At 52.7% G+C, this 24,157-nt stretch overlaps 1 protein-coding gene across 1 annotated transcript in view; it reads right to left on the minus strand.

Moving 5' to 3' along the window:
* Positions 1-15,801, minus strand: part of DPY30 (dpy-30 histone methyltransferase complex regulatory subunit) — a 30,443-nt gene extending 14,642 nt beyond the window's left edge. Inside the window, exons 1-3 of the mRNA XM_078784511.1 lie at positions 15,695-15,801; positions 3,087-3,136; positions 2,555-2,602 (exon numbers count right to left, since the gene is read on the minus strand). Of these exons, the coding sequence (XP_078640637.1) occupies positions 2,555-2,602; positions 3,087-3,136; positions 15,695-15,791 (195 nt within the window). The 5' untranslated portion in view covers positions 15,792-15,801. The remainder of the gene's footprint in view (positions 1-2,554; positions 2,603-3,086; positions 3,137-15,694) is intronic.
* Positions 15,802-24,157: the final 8,356 nt, after the last annotated feature.

Raw genomic sequence — 24,157 nt, forward strand, 5'->3', positions numbered from 1 at the left:
TTATGCACATCGGATTTTTATGTGAAAAAATAAAAAATATTTTTTCACATAAAACGGCTTTTTTGCACGCAAAAAAATTATTTTGCTATTTTCGGAGAGAAAAAGAATTTAGCCCTTTTTCGGGAAAAATAAAATAAAATGCCCTTTTTGGTCGAAAATGTCTGGCAACGCTAAAAAAAATTAGGGAATTTTTCGAAATTTTAAACTGCGATCGAAATTTTTAACTGCGATCGATCTCAAAAACAAAACGTTGCGTCCACTTGCGTGCATTGCGTCCCCAGCGTGTACAGCAGTGAGGCGGTGTACTACAGTGAGAGAGTGTACACAAAGTGTGAACAAGTCTCCTATCAAGATGAGTGCTGCTCTTCGTGACAAGTGGCTGAAGGAATTCAACGCTGGCGGCGATGGGGCCACCTTCAAGTACGTGTCGAGTGACACGGCTTTCTGTCGAGCTTGTGAAAAGACTTTCCGGGCGAAGCAGAAGTCTGAGCTGGCCCAACATGTCCGAGGAGACCGCCACAAGAGCAACTTGGCCTTGAAGAAGAAGACGGTCACGCAAGCCACCATGGAGGACTTTGGTGGTGGAAAGAGGCACAAGTGCGACGTCGTGGCTCAGGAGCTGTGCCAGGCCATGCTGGCCGCTGGCATCCCATGGTCGAAATTGGAAAACCCTGCCCTCCGGTCGTTCCTGGAGAAGCACATCACTCTCAAGATCCCCGATGAAAGCTGGATTTGAAAGCACTACCTCGACAAGTGCTACGACGAGGCCTTGGTGGGGATCCGTGCCGACCTCGGGCAGCAGCCCATCTGGCTGTCCGTCGACGAGACGACCGATTCGGCAGGTCGATATGTGGCCAACATCATCGCGGGACGCTTGTCCAAGGAGGGGTACTTTCATCCCCACCTCGTCCAGTGCATGTTTCTGGAGAAGACCAACTCCGGGGAGATCGTGCGTGCAGTCAATGACACGCTGCGCTATCTTTGGCCTGATTTCAAGCCGGAGTGCCTCAAGGTCCTCGTCAGCGACGCCGCGGCCTATATGATCAAGGCCGGCCATGCCCTGAAGGAACTCTTCCCGGACTTGCTGCATGTGACTTGCGTTGCCCACGCGCTCCACCGTGTCTGCGAGACAGTCCGAGAAATGTTCAAGGACATCAACGACCTGATTGCCACGACGAAGAAGGTGTTCGTCAAAGCCCCGTCACGTGTTGTCTTTTGGAAGGAGCAGCAGCCCAATCTTTCTCTCCCCCCGGAGCCCATTCTGACTTGGTGGGGGACATGGATCGACGCCGCGGTGTTTTACGCCGAGCACTTCGAGGCCGTCAAGGACATTGTGGACCAGCTGAACGATGACCAGCCAATCCGGAGTGCCAAGGACCTGTTCGGAAAGGCGGACATCAAGCTCAGTTTGGTCTTCTTAAATGCCCACGTGTCGTTCATCCCGAAGATCCTTAAGCAGCTGGAGGAGGCCGGCATGGAGCTGGCCAAGGCCTTCCAGCTCCTTGATCAGGCCAAGGAGGAGCTCGAAAAGATCCGAGGCTGCCGTAAGGAGATCCTGCTCACCAAGTTCAAGGCGGTGCTGCAGCGCAATCCCGACATTGGTGTGCTGAGGACAGTGGCTTTGATCCTGAATGGAGATCAGCATGGATCTGAGGTTGGTGTGCTGGCTGGAGTCAAGCTTGCTGACATCCCCCTCTTGAGGTACTGCCCCATCGTCAGCGTCGACGTGGAAAGGTCCTTCTCCGTCTACAGAAACGTCCTCACCGACCGCCTCACCAAGGAGAACATTACCAAGATAATGATTTCAAACACCTACTTTAACCGTTCCTAAAAGGGTCTTGTCAATTTCTTCTAGTCCTCTACTTATCAAACAATGCGGTTGCAATAAAGGTACCTGACCGTCATTTTTTACCTGTTTACTAGCCCAGAGTGCTTAATGTTGTGCAGGAAAAAGTTTACCATTTTTTGTTCTTTTTTTGACTGATTTCTGAAAAACTTGGTAATAATAAAAAATGAATAAAACGGGGGAAAAAAATATTTCGGGATTTTTTCACATAAAATAAAAAAAATCCGCTTTTCAAAACATAAAAGGCCTATTTTCTTAACATAAAAATCCGTAGTCTAGCCTCATTAAATACCGCTCGCTCATGAACCATCGTCGTCTCCTGACTTGTTCCACTTCAGATCACCCAAAACAGCAACATTCTAACAACTTTAAATTAATTAAAATGTCATCTCAAATCTCTTATCTTACTAAAGCTATGGTTTCCCCAAAATCAAAATCGTGGAATGTACAAAATCAGCTCACATCCAATTTGAACGAGAGGCGATGGGATGGGTACTTCCAGAAATAGGGTGATTACCGAAGAAAGCTACCGGAACTGGTAGTCCCATCAAAGGTTTTTCAAAAACAGGGCAATACAAGCATCATATGCCACATTTTCATTGGTTTCGGTGAAATGAGTATTCGTACTAAAAATACGGAGCTTAGCTGACAGACTAAAAATGCCAACTTGATATTTTCTCCTTGATATTTTTTGACAACTAATTATACCTGGATGTTTTCTGTGAGACCAAACTCTGCATGAGGATTTTCGGATGGCTGCAAACACACATCACAACAAATATACAAGGAAAACATGTCCATCTAAAAAGTGATGCATCGACCGCAGTGTTACATTCCATCAGTTCACTTAATCACAAGATGTACGAACATGTACACGCCTTTTTTTTTTTGTATACTGAATCGAGGCTCGTGAAAGAGCTAACATTTATTTCACAAACAAATCAACCAGACAAACAAAATATATAAAACGAGGGAGCGGAAGACAAGATGGGGAGAGAAGGGGAAGCACACAAACATAACATAACATTTGAGAGCAGGGCGATGTGTGGGAGGGAGAGGGCTTGGGGGGAGGAGGCGTGGGAAGGGGGGGGGAGGAGGCGTGGGAAGGGGGGGGGGGGGTGGGAGAAGTATAAAACACAAGGACACCAAGGACTTCCAGGACAGAAGTTGGTATTTCAAAAAAGTGGGAAAAGTCTGCATGGGAAATGGCACATTCAATTTATTTATAAACATTACTTGCCTGCGATTGAGGTGTTGTTTCCTGATCCGCAGCAGCAAGAACAGCTCGCTCTGAAGGGCAGCACACACCAACAAGCCAATGCAAGAATTATTACACTTACAATTATTCTTCTAGCAATAAATGAAAAGGACATGAAATGAAAAGGAAAACAAGTGGAAGTTCAAATAAATATTTTTGTATTAAATGGGAGAAGGGGTGGGAGTTATTTCAATTATATTCAACAACCAATGTGAACAAACAGGCATATATTGGGTCAGCCTGTTTAGTGTTCACATTTGATTGGAGCTCTGCAATCTACGACTTTTAAAATCACAAGCTGGTCAAACACTTGAGATATGTCTTTGAACCCTGCCAGATAGGCGTGGGTGTGTGTACGGTGCCTTGAGAAAGTATTCACACCACTGACTTTTTTCACATTTTGTGTTACAACCTGAATTTAAAATATATTCCATTGAGATTTTTTTGTCACTGATCTCCACATAATACCCCAGGGAGGTCAAAGTGTAATTATTATTTTGTTTTTTTGAAATATTTACAAAATAATTAAAAATGAAATGCACAAATATGTAATTTACATAAGTATTCAGCCCCCAGAGTCAATACTTCGTAGAAGCACCTTTGGCAGCGGTTACAGCTTTGAGTATTCTTGGGTATGTGTGTATCTGCTTTGCACATCTGGATTTGGAGAGTTTCTCCCATTATTCCTTGCAGATTTACTCAAGCTCCGTCAAGTTGGATGGGGAGCGTCGGTGAACAGCAACCTTCAAATCTTTATACAGATTCTCAATGGGATTCAAGCATGGGCTTTGACTGGGCCACTCAAGGACTTTCACGTTCTTATTCTGTAGCCATTCCAGTGTTGCTTTGGCTGTATGCTTGGGGTCATTGTCCTCTTGGAATGTAAATCTTCGCTGCAGTCCAAGTAAGGTCTTTTGCACATTGAAGCAGGTTCTTGGGAATTTGCATGTATTTGGCTATAATAATTGTTCCCTCTATCCATACAAATCCCCTAGTCTCTGCTGCTTAAAAGCATCCCCATAGCATGATGCTGCCACCACCATGCTTCGTCATAGGGATGGTGTTAGATGGGTGATGAGCTGTGCTCGGTTTCCAACCAGGCGTAGCACTTTGCATTCTGGCCAGAGAGTTCAATCTTCATCTCATGAGAACACAGAATCTTTTGCCTCATGCTCAGTCTTTCACATGCCTTTGTGCAAACTCCACACATGCAAAACCTCAAATACGACGTTACGTTTTCAACAATTTCAACGTTTTAAAACCTTCGGCTCAGACGGTACATTTTCTATGGATGCGAGACTTGGACCCTTACCAGGGGCCAGAGAATGAGACTTCACCCCTTTGGAACCAAGACGCTTCAGAGAATCCTTGGCTATCGCTGGTCAGACTTTTGTGTCCAACGAGCGGTTGCTGAGAGAGACTCGGATGAGATTTGTTTCCTGTATGGTCCGTGAGCATCAGATGTGGCTGTATGGACATGTGGCTCGTTTTCCGGACGCTGATCCAGCTCATCAGATACTCTCAGCTAGGGAGCCTCGTGATTGGAGGAGGCCAACAGGCCGACCGCATGCCTCGTGGTTGCAGCAGGTTGATCGGCATCTCAAGGAGATAGGGATGGGCCAGGCATCAGCCTGGGGGATGGCCAGACAGAGGCCCCTGGAGTACCATCGGAAAGTGGATGCCGCGACGCGCTGCTCCGACACATGCTCCCATACCTGACCTGACTTGACACATGCTGCCATGTGCCTTTTCTCAGGAGTGGCTTCCATCTGGCCATTCTCCCATAAAGCCTAAATTTGTGAAGTTCTGCAGAGACTGTTGTGCTTCTGGCAGGTTCTCCCATCTCAGCGAAAGACTCTGTAGTTCTGTCAGAGGGGTCATTGGGATATTTGTCACCTCCCTGACCAAGGTCCTTCTTGCCAGTTTGGTCGATGGTCAGCTCGAGGAAGAGTCTGGGTAGTTCCATATTCCTTCCATTTCCTAATGATGGTGCTCACTGTGCTCTTGTGAACTTTCAACACAAATAGTTTTATATCCTCGAGATCTGCGACTCCTCACAATTATATATCCGAGTAATACGGACAGATCATTGGACTTAATGGTAGAGTTTCTGCTCTGATGAGCACTGTCAACTGTTGTACCCTTATATAGAAAGGTGTTCCTTTCAAAATATCGTCTAATCAATTGAATTGGCCACAGCTGGACTCCAATCAAGTTGTTTTGACATCTCAAGGATGATCAAAGGAAATTAGATGCACTTGAGCTCAATTTGGAGTGTCATAGCAAAGGGGCTGAATACTTATTGACTCAAGACCTTTCAGCTTTTCATTTTTAATTATTTTATAAATAAATAAAAATATTTAAATCCCACTTTGACGTGTGTGTACTGTGTATATGAGGAAAAAAAAAAAAAAAAAAAAAAAACCCATACTGCAAACCCTCGCATCTACTTTCTCAACAACCCTCAGGTTCAGCCTACAAAGCCTTCATCCGCAGCCTCATGGAGTACTGCTCCCCCATCTGGGCTGGTGCCCCTGCCTCACACCGTGCTCGGCTTCGACGCCGTGGAGACCATGGTTTTAAAGACCATAGGAACCTCTCCCGATGAAGTTGTCTATGGGCCTATCACTTTGCCACCAATGACAGGTTGGTGGTCTCTTACTTCTTCCGTGCTTTGTCCCCTTCCCGAGGTATCTACAGGACGCAGGAGGTCCATCAGCAATTCCCTCCTAGTGAAACTACCTAAATCCAGAATCACTCAGTTCTCACCACTCATTTGCTCCTCTTTTTTTCCCCCACGTGTGGCACAAACTTCCACACCCTTTTCAAATTCATTCTACCTTCCAGGTCGTCAAGACAGCCATTCACCACCATTTGAAATCATTCCCCATCCAAAATCATTATCTTTTCTACACATGTTAAACCAGCCCCCACCCTCTCAAAAATTTGCTTCTGTATCCATATTGTCCTCGCTTTGCACTCCTCCTAACCCTCAACATTACCCGCATCCCTTGTTTGTCTATACTCGGTATATTTTCTCCCTCCGCCCTACTGTTGGCATTTCCCCCTTCTCCTGCTGTTCTTTTTGTAATGTTGCATCCTCAATTCTCAGGAAGGAAAAACTGGAAATTTTAAGGGGTGGGTGTAGGATGTTAGCAGGAGTAACTAGAACGGCACTCAGTGGAGAGCATACCTCTGCCTGGTTGTCCATATCACTCAAGGGTGAAGAATCGCTTAAAAATTCTGCGAGCTGGATCTGGATCTTCACCAAAATTTAATAGATTCTTCCTTGTCACAAAAACAACCTGTCCAACAAGTTTTGTCCAAATCCATCCATAACTTTTTGAGATATCCTGATATGTATCGTTTTTGGCCCTATCTTCCAAAGGTGAAGAATCACTTTAAAAATTCTACTAGCCAGATCCGAATCTTCACCAAAATCTAATCATTTCGTCCTTGTCACATACGCTACATCTCTGCCAAATTTCATCCGAATCCGTCCACAACTTTTTGAGATATTTTGTTCACAAACGGACAGACAAACAGACAGACAGGGGTGAAAAAATAACCTCCACCACCTTTGGTGGTTGAGTTAAAGATGATGGTTTTGTTTTGGGGATGATCTGAGATGGTGGTGAACAGCTGTCTTGAATACTTGGAGGGAAGAATGAGATTGAGGAGAACGTGGAAGTTGGTTCCACAGTTGGGTGAAAAAAATGAGGCACAAATGAGGTGGTGATCAGTGATTATTTTTTTTATCAATCTTCGGAATAACTTTCCCTTTATCATTTGCCCATACGTGCATTACAACCAAGGTCCTCCCGCCATAACCAGACAAAACATCACCTAACATTCGATCAATATACCTGAGCATGCTGCTCCTCTGAAACAACAAAATTATATTTTTCCGATCCCTGCTATGAAATGGAGAATCCTAATACCCAATATTGTCATCACCGACAAAACTCTCTGCCATCTCCACCCAACGCCCACTACCTGCATACTCTACAACACAAACCCCATGCACACCACCATCAGCACCTTCCGCAATCCAACACACACACACAGTCACCAACATTCCCAGCGATAACCACCACACCAAGACAGACACCTACACCAGTCACACAGAGACCTGTCAGTGGAGAACTCTTTTGAACCTTCACCCCTGTCTTCAATCGGACACCCCTTCAGAGGTCAGTTCAGGGCTCGGCCCAAACCCAAACAAAACTCAGGGCTCAGCAAAAACCGCCGGTCGTCAACACTGCCGATCTGGATAATCCCTAGAGACGCTCTGCACTCCTAACGGAAAGTCCTCCAGTCAATAGCACATTCGCTGGCAGAAGCAGACCACCAGAGAAGGCACCGTTGACCTCGCTTCCTGTGCCCAGCCGCAGTTCAGCTCCAGTTCCAGTTCTGCGACCGGACTTAGTGGAGGTACTTTCATATATTGACAATCCTTCCTTTGAGACTGTTTAAATACAGTTAAACACAGGTAAACATGGGGAGGGGAGATGGGAGGGAGACACTCGGTGTTGGAGGAGAGGAGGAGGGAGACACTCGGTGTTGGAGGAGAGGGGGAGGGAGACACTCGGTGTTGGAGGAGGGGGGGAGGGAGACGCTCGGTGTTGGAGGAGGGGGGGAGGGCGACGCTCGGTGTTGGAGGAGGGGGGGAGGGAGACGCTCGGTGTTGGAGGAGGGGGGGAGGGAGACGCTCGGTGTTGGAGGAGGGGGGGAGGGAGACGCTCGGTGTTGGAGGAGGGGGGGAGGGAGACGCTCGGTGTTGGAGGAGGGGGGGAGGGAGACGCTCGGTGTTGGAGGAGGGGGGGAGGGAGACGCTCGGTGTTGGAGGAGGGGGGGAGGGAGACGCTCGGTGTTGGAGGAGGGGGGGAGGGAGACGCTCGGTGTTGGAGGAGGGGGGGAGGGAGACGCTCGGTGTTGGAGGAGGGGGGGAGGGAGACGCTCGGTGTTGGAGGAGGGGGGGAGGGAGACGCTCGGTGTTGGAGGAGGGGGGGAGGGAGACGCTCGGTGTTGGAGGAGGGGGGGGAGGGAGACGCTCGGTGTTGGAGGAGGGGGGGAGGGAGACGCTCGGTGTTGGAGGAGGGGGGGAGGGAGACGCTCGGTGTTGGAGGAGGGGGGGAGGGAGACGCTCGGTGTTGGAGGAGGGGGGGAGGGAGACGCTCGGTGTTGGAGGAGGGGGGGAGGGAGACGCTCGGTGTTGGAGGAGGGGGGGAGGGAGACGCTCGGTGTTGGAGGAGGGGGGGAGGGAGACGCTCGGTGTTGGAGGAGGGGGGGAGGGAGACGCTCGGTGTTGGAGGAGGGGGGGAGGGAGACGCTCGGTGTTGGAGGAGGGGGGGAGGGAGACGCTCGGTGTTGGAGGAGGGGGGGAGGGAGACGCTCGGTGTTGGAGGAGGGGGGGAGGGAGACGCTCGGTGTTGGAGGAGGGGGGGAGGGAGACGCTCGGTGTTGGAGGAGGGGGGGAGGGAGACGCTCGGTGTTGGAGGAGGGGGGGAGGGAGACGCTCGGTGTTGGAGGAGGGGGGGAGGGAGACGCTCGGTGTTGGAGGAGGGGGGGAGGGAGACGCTCGGTGTTGGAGGAGGGGGGGAGGGAGACGCTCGGTGTTGGAGGAGGGGGGAAGGGAGACGCTCGGTGTTGGAGGAGGGGGGGAGGGAGACGCTCGGTGTTGGAGGAGGGGGGGGAGGGAGACGCTCGGTGTTGGAGGAGGGGGGGAGGGAGACGCTCGGTGTTGGAGGAGGGGGGGGAGGGAGACGCTCGGTGTTGGAGGAGGGGGGGAGGGAGACGCTCGGTGTTGGAGGAGGGGGGGAGGGAGACGCTCGGTGTTGGAGGAGGGGGGGAGGGAGACGCTCGGTGTTGGAGGAGGGGGGGAGGGAGACGCTCGGTGTTGGAGGAGGGGGGGAGGGAGACGCTCGGTGTTGGAGGAGGGGGGGAGGGAGACGCTCGGTGTTGGAGGAGGGGGGGAGGGAGACGCTCGGTGTTGGAGGAGGGGGGGAGGGAGACGCTCGGTGTTGGAGGAGGGGGGGGAGGGAGACGCTCGGTGTTGGAGGAGGGGGGGAGGGAGACGCTCGGTGTTGGAGGAGGGGGGGAGGGAGACGCTCGGTGTTGGAGGAGGGGGGGAGGGAGACGCTCGGTGTTGGAGGAGGGGGGGAGGGAGACGCTCGGTGTTGGAGGAGGGGGGAGGGAGACGCTCGGTGTTGGAGGAGGGGGGGAGGGAGACGCTCGGTGTTGGAGGAGGGGGGGAGGGAGACGCTCGGTGTTGGAGGAGGGGGGAGGAGACGCTCGGTGTTGGAGGAGGGGGGGAGGGAGACGCTCGGTGTTGGAGGAGGGGGGAGGGAGACGCTCGGTGTTGGAGGAGGGGGGGAGGGAGACGCTCGGTGTTGGAGGAGGGGGGGAGGGAGACGCTCGGTGTTGGAGGAGGGGGGGAGGGAGACGCTCGGTGTTGGAGGAGGGGGGGAGGGAGACGCTCGGTGTTGGAGGAGGGGGGGAGGGAGACGCTCGGTGTTGGAGGAGGGGGGGAGGGAGACGCTCGGTGTTGGAGGAGGAGGGGAGGGAGACGCTCGGTGTTGGAGGAGGGGGGGAGGGAGACGCTCGGTGTTGGAGGAGGGGGGGAGGGAGACGCTCGGTGTTGGAGGAGGGGGGGAGGGAGACGCTCGGTGTTGGAGGAGGGGGGGAGGGAGACGCTCGGTGTTGGAGGAGGGGGGGAGGGAGACGCTCGGTGTTGGAGGAGGGGGGGAGGGAGACGCTCGGTGTTGGAGGAGGGGGGGAGGGAGACGCTCGGTGTTGGAGGAGGGGGGGAGGGAGACGCTCGGTGTTGGAGGAGGGGGGGAGGGAGACGCTCGGTGTTGGAGGAGGGGGGGGAGGGAGACGCTCGGTGTTGGAGGAGGGGGGGAGGGAGACGCTCGGTGTTGGAGGAGGGGGGGAGGGAGACGCTCGGTGTTGGAGGAGGGGGGGAGGGAGACGCTCGGTGTTGGAGGAGGGGGGGAGGGAGACGCTCGGTGTTGGAGGAGGGGGGGAGGGAGACGCTCGGTGTTGGAGGAGGGGGGGAGGGAGACGCTCGGTGTTGGAGGAGGGGGGGAGGGAGACGCTCGGTGTTGGAGGAGGGGGGGAGGGAGACGCTCGGTGTTGGAGGAGGGGGGGGAGGGAGACGCTCGGTGTTGGAGGAGGGGGGGAGGGAGACGCTCGGTGTTGGAGGAGGGGGGGGAGGGAGACGCTCGGTGTTGGAGGAGGGGGGGGAGGGAGACGCTCGGTGTTGGAGGAGGGGGGGGAGGGAGACGCTCGGTGTTGGAGGAGGGGGGGAGGGAGACGCTCGGTGTTGGAGGAGGGGGGGAGGGAGACGCTCGGTGTTGGAGGAGGGGGGGGAGGGAGACGCTCGGTGTTGGAGGAGGGGGGGAGGGAGACGCTCGGTGTTGGAGGAGGGGGGGAGGGAGACGCTCGGTGTTGGAGGAGGGGGGGAGGGAGACGCTCGGTGTTGGAGGAGGGGGGGAGGGAGACGCTCGGTGTTGGAGGAGGGGGGGGAGGGAGACGCTCGGTGTTGGAGGAGGGGGGGAGGGAGACGCTCGGTGTTGGAGGAGGGGGGGAGGGAGACGCTCGGTGTTGGAGGAGGGGGGGGGGAGACGCTCGGTGTTGGAGGAGGGGGGGAGGGAGACGCTCGGTGTTGGAGGAGGGGGGGAGGGAGACGCTCGGTGTTGGAGGAGGGGGGGAGGGAGACGCTCGGTGTTGGAGGAGGGGGGGAGGGAGACGCTCGGTGTTGGAGGAGGGGGGGAGGGAGACGCTCGGTGTTGGAGGAGGGGGGGAGGGAGACGCTCGGTGTTGGAGGAGGGGGGGAGGGAGACGCTCGGTGTTGGAGGAGGGGGGGAGGGAGACGCTCGGTGTTGGAGGAGGGGGGGAGGGAGACGCTCGGTGTTGGAGGAGGGGGGGAGGGAGACGCTCGGTGTTGGAGGAGGGGGGGAGGGAGACGCTCGGTGTTGGAGGAGGGGGGGAGGGAGACGCTCGGTGTTGGAGGAGGGGGGGAGGGAGACGCTCGGTGTTGGAGGAGGGGGGGAGGGAGACGCTCGGTGTTGGAGGAGGGGTGGAGGGAGACGCTCGGTGTTGGAGGAGGGGGGGGAGGGAGACGCTCGGTGTTGGAGGAGGGGGGGGAGGGAGACGCTCGGTGTTGGAGGAGGGGGGGGAGGGAGACGCTCGGTGTTGGAGGAGGGGGGGAGGGAGACGCTCGGTGTTGGAGGAGGGGGGGGAGGGAGACGCTCGGTGTTGGAGGAGGGGGGGGAGGGAGACGCTCGGTGTTGGAGGAGGGGGGGAGGGAGACGCTCGGTGTTGGAGGAGGGGGGGAGGGAGACGCTCGGTGTTGGAGGAGGGGGGGAGGGAGACGCTCGGTGTTGGAGGAGGGGGGGAGGGAGACGCTCGGTGTTGGAGGAGGGGGGGAGGGAGACGCTCGGTGTTGGAGGAGGGGGGGAGGGAGACGCTCGGTGTTGGAGGAGGGGGGGAGGGAGACGCTCGGTGTTGGAGGAGGGGGGGAGGGAGACGCTCGGTGTTGGAGGAGGGGGGGAGGGAGACGCTCGGTGTTGGAGGAGGGGGGGAGGGAGACGCTCGGTGTTGGAGGAGGGGGGGAGGGAGACGCTCGGTGTTGGAGGAGGGGGGGAGGGAGACGCTCGGTGTTGGAGGAGGGGGGGAGGGAGACGCTCGGTGTTGGAGGAGGGGGGGAGGGAGACGCTCGGTGTTGGAGGAGGGGGGGAGGGAGACGCTCGGTGTTGGAGGAGGGGGGGAGGGAGACGCTCGGTGTTGGAGGAGGGGGGGAGGGAGACGCTCGGTGTTGGAGGAGGGGGGGAGGGAGACGCTCGGTGTTGGAGGAGGGGGGGAGGGAGACGCTCGGTGTTGGAGGAGGGGGGGAGGGAGACGCTCGGTGTTGGAGGAGGGGGGGAGGGAGACGCTCGGTGTTGGAGGAGGGGGGGAGGGAGACGCTCGGTGTTGGAGGAGGGGGGGAGGGAGACGCTCGGTGTTGGAGGAGGGGGGGAGGGAGACGCTCGGTGTTGGAGGAGGGGGGGAGGGAGACGCTCGGTGTTGGAGGAGGGGGGGAGGGAGACGCTCGGTGTTGGAGGAGGGGGGGAGGGAGACGCTCGGTGTTGGAGGAGGGGGGGAGGGAGACGCTCGGTGTTGGAGGAGGGGGGGAGGGAGACGCTCGGTGTTGGAGGAGGGGGGGAGGGAGACGCTCGGTGTTGGAGGAGGGGGGGAGGGAGACGCTCGGTGTTGGAGGAGGGGGGGGAGGGAGACGCTCGGTGTTGGAGGAGGGGGGGAGGGAGACGCTCGGTGTTGGAGGAGGGGGGGAGGGAGACGCTCGGTGTTGGAGGAGGGGGGGAGGGAGACGCTCGGTGTTGGAGGAGGGGGGGGAGGGAGACGCTCGGTGTTGGAGGAGGGGGGGAGGGAGACGCTCGGTGTTGGAGGAGGGGGGAGGGAGACGCTCGGTGTTGGAGGAGGGGGGGAGGGAGACGCTCGGTGTTGGAGGAGGGGGGGAGGGAGACGCTCGGTGTTGGAGGAGGGGGGGAGGGAGACGCTCGGTGTTGGAGGAGGGGGGGAGGGAGACGCTCGGTGTTGGAGGAGGGGGGGAGGGAGACGCTCGGTGTTGGAGGAGGGGGGGAGGGAGACGCTCGGTGTTGGAGGAGGGGGGGAGGGAGACGCTCGGTGTTGGAGGAGGGGGGAGGGAGACGCTCGGTGTTGGAGGAGGGGGGGAGGGAGACGCTCGGTGTTGGAGGAGGGGGGGAGGGAGACGCTCGGTGTTGGAGGAGGGGGGGAGGGAGACGCTCGGTGTTGGAGGAGGGGGGGAGGGAGACGCTCGGTGTTGGAGGAGGGGGGGAGGGAGACGCTCGGTGTTGGAGGAGGGGGGGAGGGAGACGCTCGGTGTTGGAGGAGGGGGGGAGGGAGACGCTCGGTGTTGGAGGAGGGGGGGGGGAGACGCTCGGTGTTGGAGGAGGGGGGGGGGAGACGCTCGGTGTTGGAGGAGGGGGGGGGGAGACGCTCGGTGTTGGAGGAGGGGGGGGGGGAGACACTCGGTGTTGGAGGAGGGGGGGAGGGAGACACTCGGTGTTGGAGGAGGGGGGGAGGGAGACACTCGGTGTTGGAGGAGGGGGGGAGGGAGACACTCGGTGTTGGAGGAGGGGGGGAGGGAGACACTCGGTGTTGGAGGGGGAGGGAGACGCTCGGTGTTGGAGGGGGAGGGAGACGCTCGGTGTTGGAGGGGGAGGGAGACGCTCGGTGTTGGAGGAGGGGGGGGGGGAGACGCTCGGTGTTGGAGGAGGGGGGGAGGAGACACTCGGTGTTGGAGGAGGGGGGGAGGGAGACACTCGGTGTTGGAGGAGGGGGGGAGGGAGACACTCGGTGTTGGAGGAGGGGGGGAGGGAGACACTCGGTGTTGGAGGAGGGGGGGAGGGAGACACTCGGTGTTGGAGGGGGAGGGAGACACTCGGTGTTGGAGGGGGAGGGAGACACTCGGTGTTGGAGGGGGAGGGAGACACTCGGTGTTGGAGGGGGAGGGAGACACTCGGTGTTGGAGGGGGAGGGAGACACTCGGTGTTGGAGGGGGAGGGAGACACTCGGTGTTGGAGGGGGAGGGAGACACTCGGTGTTGGAGGGGGAGGGAGACACTCGGTGTTGGAGGGGGAGGGAGACACTCGGTGTTGGAGGGGGAGGGAGACACTCGGTGTTGGAGGGGGAGGGAGACACTCGGTGTTGGAGGGGGAGGGAGACACTCGGTGTTGGAGGGGGAGGGAGACACTCGGTGTTGGAGGGGGAGGGAGACACTCGGTGTTGGAGGGGGAGGGAGACACTCGGTGTTGGAGGGGGAGGGAGACACTCGGTGTTGGAGGGGGAGGGAGACACTCGGTGTTGGAGGGGGAGGGAGACACTCGGTGTTGGAGGGGGAGGGAGACACTCGGTGTTGGAGGGGGAGGGAGACACTCGGTGTTGGAGGGGGAGGGAGACACTCGGTGTTGGAGGGGGAGGGAGACACTCGGTGTTGGAGGGGGAGGGAGACACTCGGTGTTGGAGGGGGAGGGAGACACTCGGTGTTGGAGGGGGAGGGAGACACTCGGTGTTGGAGGGGGAGGGAGACACTCGGTGTTGGAGGGGGAGGGAGACACTCGGTGTTGGAGGGGGAGGGAGACACTCGGTGTTGGAGGGGGAGGGAGACACTCGGTGTTGGAGGGGGAGGGAGACACTCGGTGTTGGAGGGGGAGGGAGACACTCGGTGTTGGAGGGGGAGGGAGACACTCGGTGTTGGAGGGGGAGGGAGACACTCGGTGTTGGAGGGGGAGGGAGACACTCGGTGTTGGAGGGGGAGGGAGACACTCGGTGTTGGAGGGGGAGGGAGACACTCGGTGTTGGAGGGGGAGGGAGACACTCGGTGTTGGAGGGGGAGGGAGACACTCGGTGTTGGAGGGGGAGGGAGACACTCGGTGTTGGAGGGGGAGGGAGACACTCGGTGTTGGAGGGGGAGGGAGACACTCGGTGTTGGAGGGGGAGGGAGACACTCGGTGTTGGAGGGGAGGGAGACACTCGGTGTTGGAGGGGGAGGGAGACACTCGGTGTTGGAGGGGGAGGGAGACACTCGGTGTTGGAGGGGGAGGGAGACACTCGGTGTTGGAGGGGGAGGGAGACACTCGGTGTTGGAGGGGGAGGGAGACACTCGGTGTTGGAGGGGGAGGGAGACACTCGGTGATGGAGGGGGGGAGGCAGTCGGTGATGGAGGGGGGGAGGCAGTCGGTGATGGAGGGGGGAGGCAGTCGGTGATGGAGGGGGGGAGGCAGTCGGTGATGGAGGAGTGGGGAGGCAGTCGGTGATGGAGGGGAGGGGGGGGGTGTGAGGCAGTCGGTGATGGGGAGAAATGCCAAATCGGTCGAGAATGATCTGAAGAACGAAGTCTGCGGCAAAGAGTCATTGGCAAATCTTCTCACCTACAAGACCAGCCTCTTCACTTCACTCTCCCCCTTCCCTCCCTCCCTCCTTGTGCCATCGCACCGGATATGTACCCACCTCCCATGCGATTATAACGGGCTGTACAAGATCTTAAACAAAGGAAGCACTCTACACCAGTTGGGGGTTTTGATCCCTTCACACTAACAGGTGTGCACACCTTAGCACGTGCACAGAGCAGGTGTGCCGATGTGAAAATGTACAATTTATTTTTTCCATTTCAAGACTATCTCCTTCCACTTACTACTTCGTCTTAATATCTCCGGAGTTTCTTCAGCTAATACTAAATGGCGAATAAAAACAAAGAATAACCTCATGTTCTGGCGTATTAGATACAAGAGTCGTCAACAATTAAACACTTTGTTGGCAAAAATTGTACATTTTATAACATTTTATAACACATCATCAGTCCCGATCGCAGCGTCATCCTCCCGCGTCATTCGCTCTGCACAGCAATCAGCATCCTCGGGCAGACAATAACATCAAGTGCACACACACATAACCCTCAATGGCGGCTACGTTTGCTCCGAGCCCACGTCACACATATCGACTCTAAATCAAAAGAAAGTCCGAGAGCCGAGAAATGTCGCTGCGTCGAACGGGCGATGCATACTTACCCTCAGCCATGGCCTTCAACGTCTCACCGCTGACCGCGCCGTAGCCCGTAAGCCCGTAACCTTTACACATTGGCCAATCAGCCTGCGCCGACAGCATCACGTGGCCTACCGGTGCGGAGATCGACCGCGACTTCATATTCGCTGATTCGCGGATTCGAGTCTTGATTTTGGCAGTTTAACCATAAGAGGTTGCTGGCAGATCATGTGCGACCTGTAGGAATATTTGGGGGACAGAGCACAGAGAGAGCTGGCGGAGCAAGGCCGGACAGGAGTCGGTAGAAGACAGAAAAACCACCAACCTGCCTGCGGTGAGTGAGTGAAAGGCCCTCGGAGATAGCTTAATCGCAGGAGATTCCAATGATTCTGAAAGCTTTGGCCTCAACAGCGTGAAGCCGAGCTAGGTGTGAGGCAGGAGCACCAGCCCAGAGGGGAGAACAGTATTCCATTGAGCTGCGGATGAAAGCCTTGTATGTGGTGAGGAGCTCAGGTGTGCCAAGGAAGGACTTCGCACGACGGAGGATGCCCATTCGGCGACTGGCATTGAAGGCCAGCTTGGAAATGTGGTTTTCCCAAGAAAGATCATGGCAGATAGTGAGACCCAAAAGCTTGAGTGACAGAACTACTTGAAGAGGATTGTTGAGAAAGTACATGGGAGGGTTTTCCAGTAGATCTTTTCGGAGAGACATAGTGAGAGTGTAAGATTTGTCAAGACATGTTCCATTGCGAGATATCGCAATGTTCCACTATCTATCGCATTCGATTGAAAGACATGTTCCACTTGTTTGACCAGTCTGTGAATTTGTCCTGGTCTGCAGAGAGTGAGGAGGATGCTGCCTGCCGATCTGAGGGATGAGGTATGGAGCTGCAGAGAGTCGAGTCATTAGCAAAGAGATAGAGAGGATTTTCCAGAGAGTCGGAGAGATCATTGATAAAAAAACAAATAAAGCACAGGGCCCAGAACACTGCCTTGGGGAACTCCAGCCAGAACAGGAAGGGGAGATGAGAGAATTCCATTCAGGGCCACACGTTGACTACAACCGAAGAGGAAGTCTGCAAGCCATGCCTGGAGATTTCCATGGATACCATAGGAGGAGAGTTTGGTGAGCAGAGCGGGGTGCCAGACCGTATCGAAGGCACGTGATATGTCAGGGAGACAGCTCTAATTTCCTGTTTGGCATTGAGGACCTCCATCCATTGTTGGGACAGCAGAAATAGCATGTCCAGTGTAGAGTGACCTGGTCTGAAACCAAATTGATGATCAGAGATCAAGCCATTGGAGAAGAGGAAGGATTTGATATCTGAAGCAATGATGGATTCCATGAGTTTGCTCATAATTGGGAGCAGGCTGATTGGTCTGTAGTTGCAAGAATCTGTTTTTGCACCTTTTTTGTGTAAAGCGGTAATGTTTGCTGATTTCCAGGATGCTGGCAGATGACCTTGAGCAAAAGATAGGGTGAAAAGAACAGAGAGAGGGTGAGATAGAGCGCCAGAGCAGGATTTTTTGTACCCGTGGGCTGATGCCGTCTGGTCCAGTTGCAGAATCAGAGTCGAGGTTTGACAGAAACTTCTCCACCTTGTCAGGAGAGAAGGACACAGAGTCCAGGAGCAGTTGGGTTCGATTGGGTAAGGTGGGAACAGAGAGAGATGGGTTTGGGACACAAGATTTTGAGGCATTTACAGAGTTGAGGCATTCAGCTTTTTCACGTGCGGTGTCAGCTGTGTAGCCATTTGAGGTAAAGGGGGGGGGGGGGATGGAGGGGGAACAAACACCAGAAACGGATTTGACCAGACGCCACCAGGATTTGTTAGAAGGAGACAGGTTTGAGAGGTCAATCTTGAGTGTGGAGAGATAGTGCTTCCTGGCACTCCTGAGGGTAGACACACACTTGTTCTGGGCTTTGTGGAAGGAACTGAGATTTCCTTCAGTTGGATTCGCCTTGCATGAGGCGAAGACTTTTATGAAATGTTGAATATGAATTATTTACTACTCGACTAGGAATATTATCTGAAAAGGGGCCCAGAAATCACATGAGGGGTAACTGTTTGTTACAAGCTGGCACCCATGCTAGGATTGAACCATGACACCTCCTGAGCAATATTATCCTGGATGACACTTGATATTTTGATTTGGGACCTCACAGTGGGTTATTTTGTGAAAAAGGTCAATCGCGAAATATCTGATTTTCTCGAAAATACAAAAATGTCAATAAAATGACCAATAATTCAGTTACAAACTTATTTTTGGTGTCAAAATGAGCAGAATAACAATACATATTGTAAAAATATTGGTTTATACTATAATATCGGGAAATTTTACAAAGAATGGCAAAAAATACAAAAAATGCCGAATAATTATTTCGGTTTCACCGTAAACATATAACAAAAATTGCAATAACTTCACAAATAAACATCCCATGCATATGTTTTAGGTATCAAAATCATTCATTATTATTCCCTCACATAACAGTAACAGACAATTGGTTTACAACTGTGAATAAGACTGATTAATTACAACAAACATAACCCACCCCCCTAGTGAAACTTAAGATTCGCTGACTGGTAATATTTGTAAGTACATGATATTGATGTCATATAAACAAGTAACCATGGACTGAAAATGCTGCTAATTGCATATGTGCAAGTTTACATGTACATGAAATGAAATAAAAGAATGTCGTGTTTAAGTCACTCAGAGTCCGTTTCAATTGCCACACTGTATGGGTTGTGACACACTCCATTATTACAGGTACACGCAGCTATGCACTTCAAGTTCTTGGCCCTACAAGAGCATCTGGCAGTTGCACAATTTTTGCACTTGCAGCAGACTATGTCTGTGAACTCGTTTGGCAGAGGATCGGCCACACTGACGTGTGGGTGTAGTCTCCTCGTAGCATTCTCGTACCATCCACTTCCAATGGGCGACTCGATTTCAGGGATTGGTACATCTGCCTGGTACCACACCTGAGCCTGGTGGTGTGCGCGTTTGATGTGTTGCTCAAGACATTTTCGAGTTGGCGGAAGCTTTTCTTGATCTTTGGTGCCCTTTTGAAACATGCGGTATCGCACATCGTTGATGTTAGTTTCGTCCGAGGCTGGTGAGTAAATGCGGCAAAAGAACTCTTCCACACTCCGTATGGTGGATTCTGACAGTGTGCCACGTCCGAGGTCATTAAGCAATGCTCCATGTTGCTGGAATACCTTCCATGTCGTCTTTTTCCCGTGTCCACTTGGTTGACTGACTGTGTCACATCCTGTAACCGCATGGTACGCCAGGATGTTACGCTGCATGGTCGGTGTCAACTGTATGTCGTGCACAGCCACATAACGCCGTTGCTTCCTTGTGGCAGCTCTCATCCAGAGCTCTCCACTTAATTGTCCCGCGAAGTGTGTGAGCAGTACCAATACGTCGGTGTCCCTGCACGAGACTATGATCCGTTCGTATCCATCCATATAGGCCGCCTTGGCATGCACTATTATACGTGTATCGGCCTCCTCGTGAGATGATTGCAGCTGTTCAACATCAGACCCCAGTGACGATGCTACTTTGGTTTCTTCCTCAAACCCACCTGCAGTGATCGACTCACAAGTGGGTCGGCTCTTTTTTGCCTCCAACATCATTTGATCGCTGAGAAAGTTGGTCAGATTTGCCTTGTTTTCTGGTAAGTCCATGAACTGCTTCCAGTTGGCAGGGAGTGGAATCTCTCTGCTGTCGATCTTGCGCCGGATAGAACGTACTCGCCCCTCTCTCCTTTCCCGGGTCCCAGACTTGATTGATGTCATACGATATCGATCGAAAACCACATCGACTCTTGAGCAGTGCTGATTGAAACGACTGAACACTGATGCATTGAAGACATCAGCCAGATCTCCAAATGACTTTGCCCCCGTTGGTTTTCCAATGGCTTGTACCAATGCCTGACCATCTATGATAAAACATGTCTTAAGCGAAGACACTGGCAGGACCTCGACAGTTACTCCACCCTCCAAGATCTTCCCGAGCGCAGCTTTATTCGTAGGACGTAGGCTTCCTGCCGTGTCTGCCAATGAGAGTGGTACCGGTGTTAGTTCATGACTCAGAATACTTTTAAGGTCTATATCACATCCGGAGTCCTGTGCCACAAGAAGCCGCTGGAACAGTAGCCTGTCTGCTTTGATGGTTTGACGCTTTTGACTAGCATCCTTCATCTTTTCTAGTGTGTACATTGTCGTCAGTGTAGGACTCTGTGACTGTTTCAATTTTACATGAAAGCCGACGTCTTGTTTGCAAATCCGTGATTCCACAAATTCTTTGATCTTTGATTCTCCATGGGTTTCAGCGGTCAGTAAAGCGTCCTTGATGTTTTCAGGGGCAACATCCATTGTCATCAGACAGGTCAACTCGTCGCCTAAGTTGCTCTCACTGTCAAATATTTGGAATCGTGAGAACTGTTCCTGTAGCTTTTGAACATCTTCTCTGTCCCTCTTTATTCTTGCTGGACCGACATCTTTGTACGCAGATGGTGCATACTCTGTGTCATCGATTGCCATGCCAAACATTGAAGTGATCTCGTCAACAATTCGGCTTCGCTCGTTGTATGTCAGGCACCATTTGTCCCTTGCACTGTCTGTTCGAGTTATTCCTATCAGACCACCAGCGACTTTCCCGACTTTGTTAACGTGCTCCAGTGCAAGATCAGTGCTAATTTGGTTGAAGCTCTTGCGTGTTGATTTCACAACAAAGTCACCATCCATGAATTGTTGGTAGACGTCTGGATGTGAACTGTCTAGTTGACTTATATCAGCACCATATATCACTCCCCAGCGTGTGTAGTTTGTGTGGTCGTAGTGAGCAAACCAAGGCAGCATGGCCATAAATGCTGACTTATGCATCTGCCAGTCTCCGGTTCGTTCTGCACGTATGAACTGCAGCAAGACCAATACCATTTTCATGTAGTGTCTCCAATAGAGACCTGTTGGAGATAAGGTTTTGTCATACTGCTCCAGGAGTTCAAGGAGATGCGCATCCTTCACTGCTTCCTCCAGTTTGCCCAATGCTTCAGATGGGTTACTCGTTTGTTCAAGATCCCCAAGTCCATCCAAAGATTGTGCTACTTCTTCCGACAGTTGTTGTAGTTCTTGTTCTCCGACCCCTTGATCTTGTGCCCATGCGAGGAAATGTGGCCACATGATCTGCCAGAGTGCCTCTACTGTCAGCTTGTGGGCTCTGGTCGTGCGGTTGGATGATTCCGCCATCATGTTGTTTTGGGCTGTGTTCTTGCCATACACCAAACTTTCGGACCATATCTGTTGAAGGCCAGAATCTGCATAGTGTTGCCCAATGGCTCTCATGAAGTTCTTGGCTATGTGGAAACCCCCCAGATGCAGAAAGAGAGTTTTACATGTGTCATGATTCTCCCACTGCAGTTCCTTTGCCTTCGCATACAGTTGTTCATCCAGCGTCAATACAGTGGACTGGCCAGGGTTCAGCTCCTGTGTGATTCGTAAGCAACGCAGTATAACTGTCCACAAGGTGTCCCTCTCATGTGCCGGAGCATTGATGATAGGTAAGTAACCCACGGTTGTTGTTTCTTGTGTATCATTGATGACGCATTGATTGAAACCTGTCCATGCTGGAACTGATTGATTTGGACTGCTGTAATGTCGGACAAGAAGCCACGAAAGGTCTTTGATGTTTGCTCTCTTTTTCATGTCTGGGTCTGGTGTGTAGCTATTAGTCTTCGCTTCTGTGTCAAATCGTGGCTGGGCATGTGCACCGCAGTCTGGTGCAGGCGTAAGCTGCTGTAGCTCCGCTGGTACCTTGAGTGACCTTGCTTGTCCCATTTGCAGTGCTTGTCCACTGTGGTGTTGTGACGCCCCTCTCTGGAAAGCAATCACCTGCGTTGCGTGGAATGTTCCCTTCCCATCGAGGGTTTCTTCTATAATATCGATATTATCAGCAGAAAATTGGAGAAACCGGCCTTCGACAAGGTTTGGTGGGACAGGAAACTGAACCTTTTTCGTTGAGTTGTCCAGTACGTGCTGCGCTAGTGTGGTATCTACACGTTGAACTTGACTGTAACTGATGCAGTGTCTGGCCTTGTGAAATATGTTCACCAGGTCCTTGGAACGAGTTGCTTGGTGAAGGGTCATTCCTAGCCCAACATGCTTTGGTGTCAGCGCTTTCCCTTTGGAGACGGCATGTACAACATCTTGGGCTATACTGAGAGATAACATCCTTGTTGTGTCATCAACTTCTGTTTCTCCTGGCTCGCCTGTCAGAAGTACACTGAGTAACATGAAGAGACTCTCGGGAATAATTTTAGCTGCGTTGTCTGCGTTGACAGAGGAACAGTCGTTATAAGAGGGCGAGTCTCGTATATCTGCTCTTATACGTAGAGCTGTGTGGTGTAATGCTAAGACCTGCTCCATATCCTGATCTACAAATTGACTTGCACGCAAACCATGCTCGTAGCCTTCAGAGGTTGTATCATCTATTGTATCTGTTGTCTCTTTCAAGGCCTGTACAACAATTCACGCTGGTACGGTGGGGAACAACAATTGTGCTTTTTGTGGGTCAAGTTGCGGAACGAAGTCGATTTCTCCTTTAAGGAGATCTTGTAGTTTGTACTTGAAATGTGTCCTGTGTTGCTTGTAACTTCCAGCATCAACCTGACATTCAGCCATCAATTCAGAGTATCGTTCCCACACATCTAATAGGCTGTATATTTCTTCCTTGGTGATGCCAATAAAAATCTCATGTGCGACAGTTTTCAGACAAATCTCCCTATGGTTTGGCTGCATCATTGGATCATGCTCACGGCCAGCTTTTCATGTGAAGTTGACATAACATTTGAGATGGTACCGTACATCTCCAGCTACGAGGTCGTTCACACAAGCCAATCTGCAGCTCAAGAGAGGGTCAGTCTGAGCGGCTATAAGCAGCTTTTTAGAGAATGACAGGGATGCTGCAAGTCGGGTCTTGTCTTTGGACGTTTGCTGGCAGAAAACACACAGGTCCGTGTTCAATGCCTTGGCCTTGCTTCGCAGTACCTGAGAGGCTTGGTCGCCTGCGTTGGTCGAAGAACCCTCCTCTGCACAGGAGGTCTTAGTTTCCAAAAATTTTTTCCAATCTACTGAGATGCATAGCACTTGTGAAAGTGCCATAACAGTCTTTGTGATAAACAAATTCAGTGTCACCAGATACAGATTGAAAACTTGCAGCTTCCAATCTCTCCACTACGTCCCACCTTGCATAGTCTTGGTATTTTTTGCGCTCACTCAGTGCATGCTGCACTCTCTCCAGTCCGTTGCTTCCAAGCTTTCTAGTTGGTTTGTTAGACTGTTTCTGACATATAAAGCAAATGTTCCAATTAGTTGTAGTGTCAACGCTTCTTTTTCTCGGCTGTATGTGTGCTGCTGGTTCCATGACGCCACTGCTGATCAGCACCTGTTCAAAAGAAAAATACGTTAGATCTAGAAGCTAAAACCGACACCATTTTGATAAGCCAAGATTATTTAACATGATTAACAAAACAAACAACTTTTGGCAACATTAGATATATATTATATCACAAACTGGTTAGTGGTTATGGTACAAATATGTACGGATTATGTATATTTAATTGATATTATATTTGTATAGATATTCATTACGATTTGAAAATGAATAAAAAAGAAATATGTCATGAAAAAAGCAAAGCAAATCGTACGCTGTGGTGGGGAATGTAACGATCGTTAAACCATGGTACAGCCGACTGTTGCAACAACATTTATGGGGGGTGGGTTATGTTTGTTGTAATTAATCAGTCTTATTCACAGTTGTAAACCAATTGTCTGATACTGTTATGTGAGGGAATAATAATGAATGATTTTGATACCTAAAACATATGCATGGGATGTTTATTTGTGAAGTTATTGCAATTTTTGTTATATGTTTACGGTGAAACCGAAATAATTATTCGGCATTTTTTTGTATTTTTTGCCATTCTTTGTAAAATTTCCCGATATTATAGTATAAACCAATATTTTTACAATATGTATTGTTATTCTGCTCATTTTGACACCAAAAATAAGTTTGTAACTGAATTATTGGTCATTTTATTGACATTTTTGTATTTTCGAGAAAATCAGATATTTCGCGATTGACCTCTTTCACAAAATAACCCACTGTGAGGTTCCAAATCAAAATATCAAGTGTCATCCAGGATAATATTGCTCAGGAGGTGTCATGGTTCAATCCTAGCATGGGTGCCAGCTTGTAACAAACAGTTACCCCTCAGGTGATTTTTTGAGATTATATTCCTAGTCTACACTGAAAGAAATGTGTTTGTTAAAACGGGAACTTTTATGGGGGGAAAAGGCCATTTGGCCCATCATGCCTGCACGACATCAACCCCACGAATCCATCTTTCAGTTTAATGATTCCGTTTCGCTAGGGGAAGCGTAGATGGTGGGGGGAATATGAATCTAACCAAGGTAGTGGAG

Source organism: Myxine glutinosa, chromosome 9 (assembly GCF_964187855.1).
Source record: "Myxine glutinosa chromosome 9, kmMyxGlut1.1, whole genome shotgun sequence".
NCBI classification, from domain to species: Eukaryota; Metazoa; Chordata; class Myxini; order Myxiniformes; family Myxinidae; genus Myxine; species Myxine glutinosa.